At 41.3% G+C, this 14,201-nt stretch overlaps 2 protein-coding genes across 2 annotated transcripts; both read left to right on the top strand.

The window, feature by feature from the left end:
* The first annotated feature begins 2,766 nt into the window (after window positions 1-2,766).
* Window positions 2,767-7,236, top strand: LOC143861388 (uncharacterized). The gene is made up of 3 exons (XM_077372309.1): window positions 2,767-4,935; window positions 5,023-6,087; window positions 6,982-7,236. Exons 1-3 carry the CDS (start codon window positions 2,767-2,769, stop codon window positions 7,234-7,236), a joined length of 3,489 nt encoding a protein of 1,162 aa, XP_077228424.1.
* Window positions 7,237-7,839: 603 nt separating this feature from the next.
* LOC143861387 (uncharacterized) lies at window positions 7,840-9,567 on the top strand. Its single transcript, XM_077372308.1, has 2 exons — window positions 7,840-8,855; window positions 9,210-9,567. Exons 1-2 carry the CDS (start codon window positions 7,840-7,842, stop codon window positions 9,565-9,567), a joined length of 1,374 nt encoding a protein of 457 aa, XP_077228423.1.
* The last annotated feature ends 4,634 nt before the right edge of the window (window positions 9,568-14,201 follow it).

Here is a 14,201-nt window from a genome sequence, read left to right as displayed (position 1 = left end):
TATCCCATACAAGAGTCAAAGGAGCTAAGTGAAGCTCACCTCATCTCTCAAGCAAGCATACACAAGATGGAAGATCAATTGAAGACCAAGACTAAAGAGAAGTTGAAAGCTACATAGGTATCATTGTACATCCTTTCTCTTTAGATTTTCAAGTCAAGGCAAAACGTTTTTCAAAGTGTTTTCAACTTGGTTTTCAAAGAACACTTAAGAACTTAAAAGGCATTAGTGAATGGTTATGTGGTGGACCAACATGTTGGGACCCTCATAAACATTCCAAAATAACCATAGGAGTTGAGTTCCAAAAGCTAAAAATCAAACAAGCAATAAAAATCAAAAACTGCGGATTTTTAGGCTTCTCAGAACTCCGAGAATTTTTCTCGGAGCTCCGAGCTCGGAACTCCGAGAGTTCCCTCGGAACTCCGAGAAAAGGTCCAGTAGCATCTGGACATTTTCTCGGAACTCCGAGAAAATTTCTCGGAACTCCGAGAAATGGTCCAGTAGAAATTTTATTTCTTCTGGCCGTTGTCTCGGAACTCCGAGAATATTTCTCGGAACTCCGAGAATTCTCGGAACTCCGAGAATGGTTCTCGGAACTCCGAGAACCTTGCGACAGCTCAAAAAAGAGCCGTTGGGTTTTGAATTAAAATTTGATTTTTGTTATCTACACCCCCAAACGGTCATATTTTGAGGAGAGACTATTTATACAATATCTAGAGGATTATTTCCTCTCTCTTGATTTTTGAAAAACCCTCTTAAGCACTCAAGCAAACTTGCAACCCTTTCAAGCTTAAGATTTTTGGTTTTTCCCAAACTTGCCTTTCACTTGTGAACCTATTGAGTTTGGATTTAGAGCTATCACTTGCAATCTTTGTTGAAGAGCAATCAAGGAACTACAAAGGGCATCAAGGTTTCAAGAAGAAGCCAAGCTATCAAATCTTCCATATCTTGTATAGGTGGCTAGGGCATTCCTTTTTTAATTCCCTAGAGAGCAACCGCTTAGAACTCGGCGGAGAAGGAGAGTCTTTGTAAAGGTGTAAGGCCATCCTTGTTTAATATCCCTTGGAATTGTAACCGCCTCGGAGCCGGGCATCGTGGAGGTCTCCAATAGTGGAATCCCTCAAGTGCGACCTTGAGTAGAGTGGAGTAGGCCGTTGGCCGAACCACTATATATCGGTGTGTCATTTCTCACTCTTGCATTTCCATTATTGTTTTGGTTTGGCATTTCACTTTGTTCTTTCAATTATATTTGCACTAACCAAATATTTAATTAAGTGAAGAAAAATTCCAATTAGGGTTTATAGATAATTTTCAAAAGGCCTAATATTGAGTTAAATTCAATTCACCCCCCCCTCTTGAGTATTTCACATAGTTCGTATGCTGGGCGATAGTCACAGCATACAAGTAACTATGCAGCCGGCCAGGTGGACCTCGCGACATTACTCTCTCTCTATATATATATTGCATGGTCCTTTTGTTTGCATTTATGGATGAACATATGTGTTGCTTACACATGTAGAGCCTAGAGTTAGGGACCTTATCCTATTTTTTAGACTAGGGTAGCTCACTTTATGTGGCTACAGACGCGGTCCTAGTACACTCACATGTCTGTCTTGAGTCAAGTGTCTTGACTCTGCGGGATTATATTTAGGGCTGGTGCCCCTGGTTAGGATGTATATATATGTATATATATTTATTACTAGATTAGGGCCTGCTTCATAGTTAGGTTTTCTTTCCTAATCTAATCCATTTTTCCCATCCACCCGTCTTTTGGATTATGATCAGATCATTGGTTTCACATCATTATCTTTATAGCCATGATCTATCTTCCCTGAGCTTGATTCTTTGATCGATCTTGATCAGATCGCTCTGCATGCCAATTATGAGTTTACTTTGCCATTATCACTACCAGAGTGTGTTCTTGCTGAGAGCCCTGTTTCATCTTGACCTTGTCGGCATATTCTTTATGCTTGGTTGCCGAGACTCTCCTTGTACAGTCGTTATGCTGCCGGATTTTCTCCAAAAACCTTAAGCGTAACCATTATCCTTTAGGGTTATTGATAAACCATGTGCTTACAGTACCATATCTCCTAGTACAGCTGTCATGCTGCCAGATTTTCTCTAAATGTCCTGAGTGTGGTCATCATCTTTTTAGGCTTGTTGCTAAACCATGTACTTACCTTACCACATCTCTTTGTACAGTCGTTATGCTGCCGGATTTTACCCAGAATATATTGAGTGTGACTTCCTTAGGGTTATTGATGAACCATGAGCTTACCTTACCATGATCCTTTTATGGGGCCGTCATGCTGCCGGATTTTACTTAAAACCTTCTGAGTATGGCCCTATGGTTTACTGTTAGTGATAAACCATGAGTTTACCATGCCATGATCCTTTTGTAAGGCCATTATGCTGTCGGATTTTTATCTGAAACACCATGAGTGTGATGGTTATCCGTTTAGGTTTGATGGGCCGTCATGACCCTTCTTACAATTGTTGTACTGCTGGTTCTTACCCAGAGGAGAGATGTGTTTGTATTATCCCTTGTTTCAATTTGTGCATAACATTCTTTCTGATTATCTTAATTTAAATTAGTGTTCTTACTTCCATTTCAGGAGTCTGAGTTAAGCAATAGCCATTGCTTCGAAAAAAGTTACCATTTCACAGCCTACTTGGTCCCGGCAATCTTCTACGTCGAGGCTAAGTCGTAGATCTTCTTCACCTCTCCCACCAGCTTTATTTCCACTTATCTCCCCTAGTCTTAACCAAATGGCCGAGTCAAATGAGATGCTGGCTGAAATGAGAGACATGATGAGGAACCTTACAAGAGAGGTATCTTCCCTAAAGGAAGAGGTTACTCAGTTGAAGAGCGAGAAAGCCGCTACCTCGAAAGCACCTGTCGTCCAAAATCCTACTAATGTGATTCCAGGCTTTAATCGGTCTGTCATTTCCCCTGAAGATGATTTCTATGACGAGCAATATGTAGAGGAGAATTGTCTTCCGCAATCAGCTAAGCCAGGCAAAGAGAAGGAATTGGTTGATAGAGTTGAAAAGTTGACCCAACAAGTTGAAAGCATGCAAGTTAAGGGCCCAAAGAAGGTCAATATGTCAGATTTTTTCCTTTTCCCTGGTGTCACCCTTCCTCCAAAATTTAGAATGCCAGACTTTGATAAATATGATGGGACGGGGTGCCCGTGGAGTCATCTGAGGTCGTTCATTTCAAATTTAGAAGGGTATGGGCTGTCTCCAGAGCAGATCGCTAAAGTGTTTCCGATGTCTCTAACAGGAGTAGCTAAGAAGTGGTTCCTTCATCTGAAACCCGAAGAACTCGGAACTTTAGACGAAATCGCTAACAAGTTCGTTGAGCAATTTTCGATGGAAGAAGGGATAGAGGTTACAAAGAGGGATCTGAAAGCGATCAAGCAAGGACCCCAGGAAACATTTACGTCTTTTGTAAGAAGATGGAGGAGAAAAGCGGCCCAGATGACTAGCCGCCCTTCTGAAGAAGATCAGATCAAAATTGCGGTCAAGAATTTGTCTCCGCAGTACTACCACTTCATGGCGACGCAATATTACTCTGATTTCAATCACTTGATCAAGACAGGAACCATAACTGAAGATGCGTTGTTGAAGGGTTCTCTGGCGAAGTCATCTTTTGATCCAAGGAATGGAAAGAAACCAATGGTAGCTTCAAAGCCTGAAGTTAACAATGTGGTTGCTGCGCGCCCTATGAGAAGAGTTGTAGCAGAGACAGAGCAGCCAGCGAGGAAACCGCCGAGACATTTTGATCCGCTACCTTACCCTTTATCTGTCGCTCTCAAGAAGTTATTAAGAGCCAAAAAGATCACTCTCTTAGAACCGAGACCTCCACCGCCTATTCTCCCCAGATATTGGCGTGAAGATCAGCATTGTGCATATCATCAAGGAACAGGGCACCTAACAGATAACTGCATGGCCTTGAGGCATATAATTCAGGATATGATAGAAGCGAAAAAAATCGCTGTATTTATGCCAAACACTACCCGGAATCCATTACCAGCTCATGCTGCGCGCCCTCCACCTACAGTTGGGGCAGTTTTTACTGAAGAGCCTATTCTTGACCCTGCTTCCTTGATTTGTGCTATCGCTTCCGATTCACCGACTGTCTTGGCATTTGGCGAGGAAATTGAAGAAGTAGAGGAAGAGAAGCCTTATGTGCTTGGTGGAGATGAAGATGATTATGCTGAGTCTTCTACTGGTCCCTACATCCTTCAATGTGATGAAGAGGAGGTTCAAGATGTGCTTCCGTATGTTCTGAGCTTTGATGACGATGACTTTGATTTCTTGAACGATCAATGTGACGAAGTCCACCATGTTACTCGTGGTGGGCGGATCTTCAAACCTGTTGAGTTGAGAGCCGAGAACCCAGCTGAAGTCGAAAGGGCCGCAGAAGCGCAGAAGCAGAACAAGCCGAGTTGCGAAGAAGAGGATGAGAGTCTTTTACGGCAACTCAAAAAGACCCAGGCTAATATTTCAATTTGGGGTTTGCTTATGGCTTCCCCAAAGCACCGTCAAGTTGTACTAAGAGAGTTGAATGCTGCACAGGTATCTGTGGATATTACATCTGATGAGCTGGTTGGTTTAGTAGCAATGGCTAGGGTGTCCAAGACTCTTTCTTTCACTGATGAAGATCTGACATCTGAGGGTCACAATCATACGCGTCCACTGAAGATCACTGTTGTCTGTAACGGGAAGAAGGTCCCAGATGTATTAGTTGACAACGGGTCCGCACTGAACGTATGTCCGTTAGCCACTGCTACTGTCTTGGGATTTGGGCCGAATGACTTCATCCCTTCTGAACAAGGAATTTTGGCGTATGACGGTACCAGACGCGATGTTATTGGAACGCTAGCAACCGAAATTCTGATAGGAGGAGAAATCTTTGAAGTAGAGTTCCAAGTGCTCGATATCAAAGCGTCTTTCCTTCTCTTGCTTGGCCGACCTTGGCTCCATAAGGTTGGAGTTATCCCTTCTTCACTGCACCAGAAACTGAAGTTCATCAGAAACAACAGGGTGATAACAGTCAAGGGTGATCCTGATTTGGAGGTAGGCCAAATTTCACAAGAGGGTACCTCAGAAAAGAAAGGTGACGTTAGTCTGACCGGGTTCTCTGTAGAAGTCACAGCCATATCATTTGAAAAAGCAAAGAATGAAGAGATTTTGTTCCTCACCAGCACTAATCCCCAGGTTGTAAAGATGATGCGTAGACAAGGGTACCTTCCCGGTGCAGGTCTGAGTCGCAATCATCAGGGGATAGTCGAATGGCCTGTAATGAGAAAGAATGAAGGGTTGTTCGGACTCGGATATGAACCTTCTCATGATGAGATTAGAGAAATGAGGAATTACATGCGGAAATGGTCCGAGCTCCGACGCCAGGGTCTAGAGCTGTCGATGAAACCGTTTAGTCTGATCAGAAATGGTAAGTACCGCAGAGAGGGAGATGACTTTGCATTCCGTGGGTTCGCAGAGCCGTGGGTTGATGAGTTAACAGGGCAAGAGCTGCCAGGGTTTGAGATATTTTTCAATATGGAGCTGCCAGATGAGTACCCGAGTTTGCAGATTCATATGATCGAACCAGAGGTTGATTGGGCTGATATCCTTGAGCCGTGTCTTCTGAATTCCCTGTTCCAGGTTGAGTTACCGATTGTAGCCATGATCGGAGGAGATGCGCTGATCCTTGATCCTGAAAGCCTTATCACCCCAGCCGAGGGACCTCTCACGAATTGGAGTTCCCAGGTCATACCCCAAGTCGTCATCCAGTACAATCCTGTTTCTATCAAAGAGTCCGTTGTCTCTAGCTATATGTCCATTTCCAAGTCAAAAATAGAGTTTGCTATATCTGATGTTTCTTTTTATGCAGGTACAGTTGTGATCGAGCCGGTTGATGAGGAGTTTCCTGATGCCGTTGCTCAGTCCGATGCAGAGTCCGTTGCATCTTCTGTTGAGTCTACTGAGTCTGTCGAGTCTGTTCATACGATAGTCCAGTCTGATGAGTCTGTAAAGATCTTTAAAGATTTCAATACTGAGCCCATTGAAGGCGCGTCAACAGATGTAACTTCGATTTCTTTGAATGAAATAAAAGACTCTTCTTTTTATTCGCCTATCTCTACTTCAATTTCTGCTTCTTTATCTGATCAAATTGATAATAATAATAATCAAGACTCCCCCTCTAATGAGGATGCCGACGAAACTCCCCCTGAAATCAAACACATGATTAGGCAGGAGGAGCAGCGTCGAGCAAAACCATTCGAAGAGGAAATCGAGACCATCAATATTGGTGATGAAACCCTAATTCAGGAAATTCGAATTGGCAAAACATTAACTCCCGAAGAGCGTGCGGAATTAATTGCCCTATTAAAGGAATTCAAAGAAGTTTTCACTTGGTCCTATGATGACATGCTGGGATTAAGTGAAGACATTGTTCAACATAGACTTCCTCTAATCCCGGGTGCCAGGCCGAAAAAGCAAAAACTTCGAAAAATGAAACCAGAATGGGACTTGCTAGTCAGAGATGAAGTGCAGAAACAATTGGATGTTGGCTTTATACAAGTTGTTGAATACCCTGAATGGCTAGCCAACATAGTACCGGTGCCCAAAAAGGACGGAAAAGTCAGAATGTGTGTGGATTTCAGAGATCTGAACAAAGCAAGTTCGAAAGATGATTTCCGTTTGCCACACATTGACATCTTGGTGGACAACACAGCAGGCCATGCTCTCCTTTCATTTATGGATGGATTCTCGGGATACAACCAGATCAAGATGGCTCCTGAGGACATGATCAAGACGGCCTTCATCACTCAATGGGGGACATATTGTTACAGAGTTATGCCATTTGGACTCAAAAATGCTGGAGCAACATATCAGAGGGCTGCTACCACTTTACTGCATGACATGATACACAAAGAGGTCGAAGTATATGTTGATGACATGATCGTTAAAGCGAAGACCAGGGAAGAGCACGCAGGGGCATTGAGAAGGTTCTTCCAGCGAATTCAAAAGTTCAAGCTCCGTCTCAACCCGAATAAGTGTGTATTTGGGGTTACGTCAGGAAAACTGCTGGGATTCTTGGTCAGCCAGAGAGGGATTGAAGTAGATCCGCAAAAAATCAAAGCTATCCAAGAAATGACGCCGCCAAAGACTGAGAAACAGATCCGTGGGTTCTTAGCCAAAGTCCAGTACTTGAGAAGGTTCATTGCATAGTTGACAACCACTTGTGAGCCGATTTTCAAGCTCTTAAAGAAGAATGCTTCAAAGAAATGGAACGAAGAGTGTCAAGAAGCTTTCGAGAAAATAAAACAGTGTTTGGCTTTACCACCAGTATTGTCACCAATCATACCAGGACAACCGATGTTGCTGTACTTGTCTGTTACTGACACAGCGATGGGGTGTATGTTAGCGCAGCAAGACCCAGAGTCGAAGCGAGAAAGAGCCATTTACTACATCAGCAAGAAAATGTTGGAGTACGAGCAGAAATACACCATTCTTGAGAAGACTTGTCTAGCACTGGTTTGGGCTACTCAGAAGCTGAGGCATTATTTGTTATCGAATAGGGTTCTACTCTCACAGATGGACCCATTGAAATATTTGTTCGAGAAGCCAGCCCTTACCGGAAGAAACGCCAGGTGGTTGTTGTTATTGTCTGAGTTCGATATCACTTATGTCACTCAGAAGTCGATTAAGGGGCGCGTGATAGCTGAGCAGCTAGCTGATTCACCAGCAGAAAATAATGAATTTTTGAAAGCAGAGTTTCCAGATGAGGAGATAATGACTGTGGAAGATGAAGTTCCAGACACAAAGTGGTTGATGTACTTTGATGGAGCAGTCAACAATCGAGGCCAAGGTGTAGGAGCGGTGTTGGTGTCACCAAGAAAGGAGTATATCCCTATATCCGTCAAACTTCAGTTCAAGTGCACAAACAATATGGCAGAATACGAGGCATGTATTGCAGGTTTGGAAGCAGCCATGGCCTTGCACATTCAGGACCTAGGTGTATTCGGGGACTCAATTCTGATTATCTGTCAAACCAACGGAAACTGGAAAACAAGAGACGATAAGTTGATCCCGTATAATAAGTACCTGGAGTCTCTGGTCAGAAAATTCAGAAATATCACATTCACTCATTTGTCCAGAACGAAGAATCACTTTGCGGATGCATTAGCTACTCTGGCTTCGATGCTTGACATTTCTGCGACAATGGAGGTTCAACCATTAGAAGTAAGGCTTCAATGGGCCCCGTCACATGTTAACGCCATTGAAATAGCAGCAAGGTGTCCAGATGGCAGGCCTTGGTACACAAATATCAAAAACCTCATCTTAGGCAAGGGGCATCCACCAGAAGCTTCAGGAAAAGAGCGAAGGTCTCTTCAAAAATTGGCTTCTAACTTTATCATCTGTGGTGAGGAGTTGTACAGAAGGTCGTTCGATGGAATCCAACTTTTGTGTATAGATGAGGATCAAGCCGCTGAACTCATAGAGCAGACACACGAAGGAGTCTGTGGACCTCACATGAACAGAAAGATGCTGTCAAGGAAGATTCTCAGACTTGGTTATTACTGGCCGACAATGGAAGCAGATTGCTACGCCTATGTGAAGAAATGCCACAAATGTCAGGTCTATGCCAATCTCATCCATGTGCCGCCTTCTCAGTTGCATTCTCTCACATCACCGTGGCCATTCTCAGTATGGGGAATAGATATCATCGAGAAGATAAGTCCGAAGTCTTCTAGTGGGCATGAGTATATCTTGGTTGCCATTGATTACTTCACAAAGTGGATAGAAGCTGCTTCGTATGCGTCATTGACATCTGCTTTTGTTGCAAAGTTCATCAAAGCAAACATTATTTGCAGATATGGAGTACCACATGAACTAATTTCAGACAATGGGTCCCATTTCAAGAAGGAGGTGGCGCGCCTGTGTGAGGAGTTTAAGATCAAGCATCATAAGTCGTCGCCTTATAGACCTCAAACAAATGGAGCTGTTGAAGCTGCTAATAAAAACATCAAGGTGGTCATCAGCAAGATGACCGAGACTTACAAAGATTGGTCGAACAAGCTCCCGTATGCTTTGTGGGCCTATAGGACGTCGATCAGATCCTCTACAGGTGCAACTCCGTATTCTTTGGTGTACGGAATGGAAGCTGTCTTGCCTGTTGAAATGCGAATTCCCTTCCTGAGAGTGATGATGGAAGCTGGGTTGCCAGAATCTGTTTGGGCTCAAGCTAGATATCAGGAGTTACAAATGATTGACGAAAAGAGGCTGAAAGCATTGTACCATGTTCAGGGGTATCAACGCCGTGTCGAGAGAGCCTTCAACAAGAAAGTTCGAGTTCGAGACCTCAAGAAAGAAGATCTTGTTCTGAAATCCTTCCGGGCACCGGTATATGATCCCAGGGGTAAATTCAAGCCGAAATGGTCAGGCCCATACATTGTTGACGAAGTCTTGCCTGGAAAAGCCGTCAGACTCCTCGATGAAAATGGAGAAAAGCTAACAGAGCCAACAAACCTTGACCAACTCAAGAAATACTATGCTTAAAGCACCAGAAGGCCTTCCTTGGCCGACCAGAGCTTCAAACCAAAAATCCTTTCGTAAGAAAAAAAAAAACATATCAGAAGAATCCTTTGCAAAACCCTTTTGAGCATACACAAAATCAAATCCATTCTCTTTGAAAACCCATAAACTAGGGGCATTTGTGCCTTGAACTACGCGCGACCTGATCCTCATCATTTGGGGGTACGTAGGCAGTCTGGCTAGTCCGGATTCGGTCGAAACCTGGGAAAACTTACCAAAACTCCAGTCTTTCAAACCCTAACCTACCTAAAAAGTCCTTTTGGTGCAATAGGAAAAGGTTTGTGGCTAAGAAAAAAAAGAAAAAGAAAAAAAAAATGGAGTCTGAAGGCCCGTTAGATTGAAGACCCGCAAGGGCAATCTAAGCAAAAGTTAGGGTCATTCACCTGCTAAGTTGAAAACCCGAAAGGGCGGCTTAGGCAAAAATCAAGGTATGAGCCTGCTGGATTGAAAACTCGCAAGAGCAATTCAGGCAAAAATTAAGGCGAGCGGTCCGCTAGATTGAAAACCTGAAAAGGCGGTCTGGTCAGTGGCAGTGATTTCTAAAGAAGCTGAACAGCTGGAGGCAGACGAGACTTGTAACCCAGTAATGGCATCATCAAAGTCTGAATAGTGCCAGCTGTAGACACCCCCATTTTGATTCTGCTTTAATCAACAAAGAAATTAATGTTCTTGTTATTAGTGTTTTCCATTACCCGTGTCCGCTCCTCTTGTTTTCTCGATCTTTTCGGTTATTTTTGTCATGTTTTGCGTCGTCCTGATAATTGTTGAGGGGTTGTTCGTAAGAATTAAAGCAAGAGAGAATTTGGACTCATTTGCTGGGTCCGCATCGAGCATGTGTGCCCTGCATTTTTTTATGAAGAATATGGTTTTTGAATTTATGTGGACCCTTTGAATAAAATCAATTTTTATGGTAGGCATCGTGTATTTTTACCAATCCGGTGGGGGCCCATTATTGTGAAAAATTAAAATTTAAACTTATGGCTTGTTGGCTTGTCAAATTGGACAACATAGATCATCCCATGTAATAGATTTAATGAGCGCGACCGATTTACATTATGGCCCACTAAGATATATGGTTTAGATCATTAAATGAGATGAGCATGCAACCCAAATTATAACATGATCCGAGCCATCTAATTTATGGTCCAACTTCTAACTCTCGGAATCATTGAGCAAGGTGGGCCCCAATTTGAGTTGGTAGGCATTTTTTTATATATTGTGCAAACCATTAGATCAACCTCTCTCTCTTTTATTTTTGGAAGAGCCATGTGGGAAAAGTTACACGTGAAATTCTGGCTTTTCATATTTGGAGAGGTCGCTTTCATATGAAAGATAAATGGACAAGGGAAGGTCTCATTCATAAAAGCAAGTCCCATATTTCCATTGCAGTGCAAGTATCCCTCAATCATTATTTTGCTGAGCACAACCAATTTTTTAAAAAGGGAAATGTCTAAATATATAATTGTTTACTATGGCCAAAGGTGTACACTTGAGAATAAATGAAATTTTCTAAAGCAAGGCAATAGTTAACTTGGGTAGTGGAGGAAACCAAACGGTGGAGGTGAGGTGAAAATATTATTTAATAGGGAGAAAGAGAATCGCACTAACCAGTTTTTTGTTCTCTTTTCTTATTCTTGGCAAGGAGGGCATGGTGGAGGTGAGTAATTTTTTTATTCTAAAGGGGAGGCCGAGAATCTGATGCTTTTCCATTTTTTCTCTCCTTAGCTCTTATTTATTCTGAATTTCTCGATCTCTAGAAGGGAGACCTGGAAGAGCAGGCTCTCCCTCAGACCCATCTTCTCCACGCTCCATTCACTCCATCTCCCTCCTTCACTCTGTTTTCACATATCTCTTATACCACTCTGTTTTTCGTGTATTTCATCCATCATTCTGTTTTCACAATCCTCCTCTCATTCTATTCATTCCACCCTCATCTCTTCATCCACATCCATCCTTCCCCACTCTCCCATACTCCGCAGCCATCAATATATTCCCTCCTCCATTTCTCTAAAAATAACAGAGTGTGAAAGAAAAAAAAAGAAAACAGATTATTGTTCTTGGATCCATCTTTTCCTCTCTGCTACTCTCACTCTCATCTTTTAATCCCTCTCTCAACCTCTGTCTCATTCACTCCTTATTTGTCTCCCCACCTCTCTCTCTCGTTTCCCATCAACAGTAGGAAAAATTCACTAAAAAAAACAAAAGAAAAGAAAAAAAGAAAGCGAGGCGAATCGTACAACGGCGAGGTTTTTCGGACTCCGCGGCTTTCGGATTCGGCGAAGACTCCATCAGAGGTAGGTACATTGTTTTCAGATTTTTCCAGGATCGTTTGGTATTTTTTATGAATTTTGCATGATTTTTAGGTATTTAATTGAATTTAATTGAATATTAATTGCGTGTGCTTAAAGTCATGATCTGCGTAAGCGTTCCAAATCCGTTTCATCCCGAAATTTAATACAATGTTTGATCTAAATAGAGTAAAATAACTATCGAATCGGATCGGGCATTGGATCAACGATTCTTTCGAATTTGAGTGAAGAGTGGTATTTTATTTAAAATATGGGCTGAGAAATTATGAAATTCGAAAAAATAGCCATCTCAGGATGATCTATTTTTTGGAATTTTAAATTTTTCTTGTGTTCATCACATCAGAGCAAGGTTGGAGGATGTTTTCCGGAATCGTAATTTTCTCGAAAAGCGTGTTTTAAAAATAGAAAACTCTTCAAAAATATCTTTTCGACCAAGAAAAATAAAATATATACTAAACGGATTCCAAAATTAATGAAATTTTGTGGGAAACTAATATGTTACTGATACATTCTACCATGAAGTTTTCATAATTTTTGGATTGTGTTTGGTTATTATTTTGTGCTTTCTTTGAAAAATACCAGATGTTCGGAGAATTTTTATTAACATCAGATCACAGATAAAATTTTCACACTTTTTACAGTATACTTACATTTCACATTTCTTACTTCTGTAAAAGTTTCAATTGGTTTGGATTTTGTTTCATATGTGATGTAGTGTTAATTCATAATCTGGTCTGAAAATTGGAAAATCCGAAATTGATAGTAAATAGTTTCTACAATTCATGAAAATCTTACAGCGTGCTATTGTTACTTATCTCTTATTACTGTAGAAATTTCATTGAATTTTGATTTCTATTTCTTGTAGTTTGTGTGTTATTTTTACAATCTGGTCATTTAATTGTTAAATCAAGATTAAACATGAATTTAACTTAAAAATCTGTAAAATTCATTCAGTAAGCTACATACATTCTCAGTTTGCTTCTGTAAAAATTTCAACTCATTTTGAATTCGTTTGCAATAATTTCACTTGTAAAATCACTCATATGCTTAAAATTGATAAAATCCATGGAAAATTCGAAATTAATTGAAAATCATATAAAAATTCCTAAAGAACTTTAAAATTCTGTCATATGTTCACTCCTTAATCCATTGAAACAGAAATTTTAGGATCTTTAGATTTTCCCTGGAAAAATGGCCAGTGTATCCATAATCGTATCCCAATTGCAACCAATCTTTGACAATTTGAATATTTAAGCTATAGTATGCTATTGGCTCCGAGGTTACTGTCCACGGAAATCCTGAGATTTGCCAGGCAATAAGATGCTATAACCTAAGTACTAAATTGCACAAGGAAAGAGCGCACGATTCCCTCTCTTGGATGCCATTCTGGGCCGAAATTGGTGAACCCTAGAACCATTGGTATTCCTTAAGTGTCCAAAAACTGAAAATCCTTAAAATCTGAAATTCGTTAACCTCAAGAACTCAAATCGATTTATCTTGTGTCTTTCGGAACCATTGGATCATGGTTTCCGATCTAAGAACCATTAGAGCCCAATTTAGGAACCCTGGTGTCAGGTCGTGTCCTAGGTTTTAGGGAGTCCTAGAGTTAGGAGTCCAGCCTCATCACGGACGTTTGTTATGTATAACAACCGTACCATAGGTCTAGTTACACTAGTCACCCGATCTTTCCCTAGGACAAGCCTAGTAAACTAGGATGTAGGCAAAACCTGCATTAGTCTAAGGGACAACTTGCATTCAGATAAGAATCATATAGCATCTTAGATGAAATCCTAAGATAATAAAATCCTCAACTTGAATTAAATAATTCCTCTTAAAACTGTTGAAACAGTCAAATCCGTCTAAGTCGGTGTCCTAGTTGAGTTAGGCATATGTAGCTTAGCTTAGGTGCACCGAACTACGTCGACTCTGATCCCAGTGAGGCTTGGGTACGTAGGCAGCTTGGATGTCTGACGGCATACCACCCGCGAGTCGGCACCACAACAAATTGTGGTGTTTTGTATATTAATTTTCTTGTAAATACTTAATCAAATCAGTTAGGGTTTTCCATGAAATTAGAATTCTAGGAGAACTTTCACGTAGAATGAATCCAGACAAATTAATAAATCAAGATACACATCTAGGATTCACATTGAAATTAGATTCTAGGATGCATGTCACTTAGTTCGCACATTAACATAGAGTTGAATGAGCCATTTAAAATAAATTTAAAAGAGTTAGCTTTTGGAATCGAAGACCGATTATCGGACAAGAATGGTGCATGTGGTGGAT

Source organism: Tasmannia lanceolata, unplaced genomic scaffold (genome assembly GCF_043159265.1).
Source record: "Tasmannia lanceolata isolate RefF3 unplaced genomic scaffold, GAP_Taslan_0.1 ptg000037l, whole genome shotgun sequence".
Classification (NCBI taxonomy): domain Eukaryota; kingdom Viridiplantae; phylum Streptophyta; class Magnoliopsida; order Canellales; family Winteraceae; genus Tasmannia; species Tasmannia lanceolata.
The sequence above is the reverse complement of the archived record's forward strand: the minus strand, read 5'-3'. Positions and strand labels throughout refer to the sequence as shown.

Bases quoted from the DNA above. Each gene is read 5' to 3' on its own strand.
- LOC143861388 (XM_077372309.1), top strand. From the start codon at position 2,767: ATGGCCGAGTCAAATGAGATGCTGGCTGAAATGAGAGACATGATGAGG. The intron at 4,936-5,022 runs GTGCTCGATATC...TCACTGCACCAG, and splicing joins TCTTTGAAGTAGAGTTCCAA to AAACTGAAGTTCATCAGAAA. The intron at 6,088-6,981 runs GTAACTTCGATT...GTTAAAGCGAAG, and splicing joins TTGAAGGCGCGTCAACAGAT to ACCAGGGAAGAGCACGCAGG.
- LOC143861387 (XM_077372308.1), top strand. From the start codon at position 7,840: ATGTACTTTGATGGAGCAGTCAACAATCGAGGCCAAGGTGTAGGAGCG. The intron at 8,856-9,209 runs GTTCATCAAAGC...TCCCTTCCTGAG, and splicing joins ACATCTGCTTTTGTTGCAAA to AGTGATGATGGAAGCTGGGT.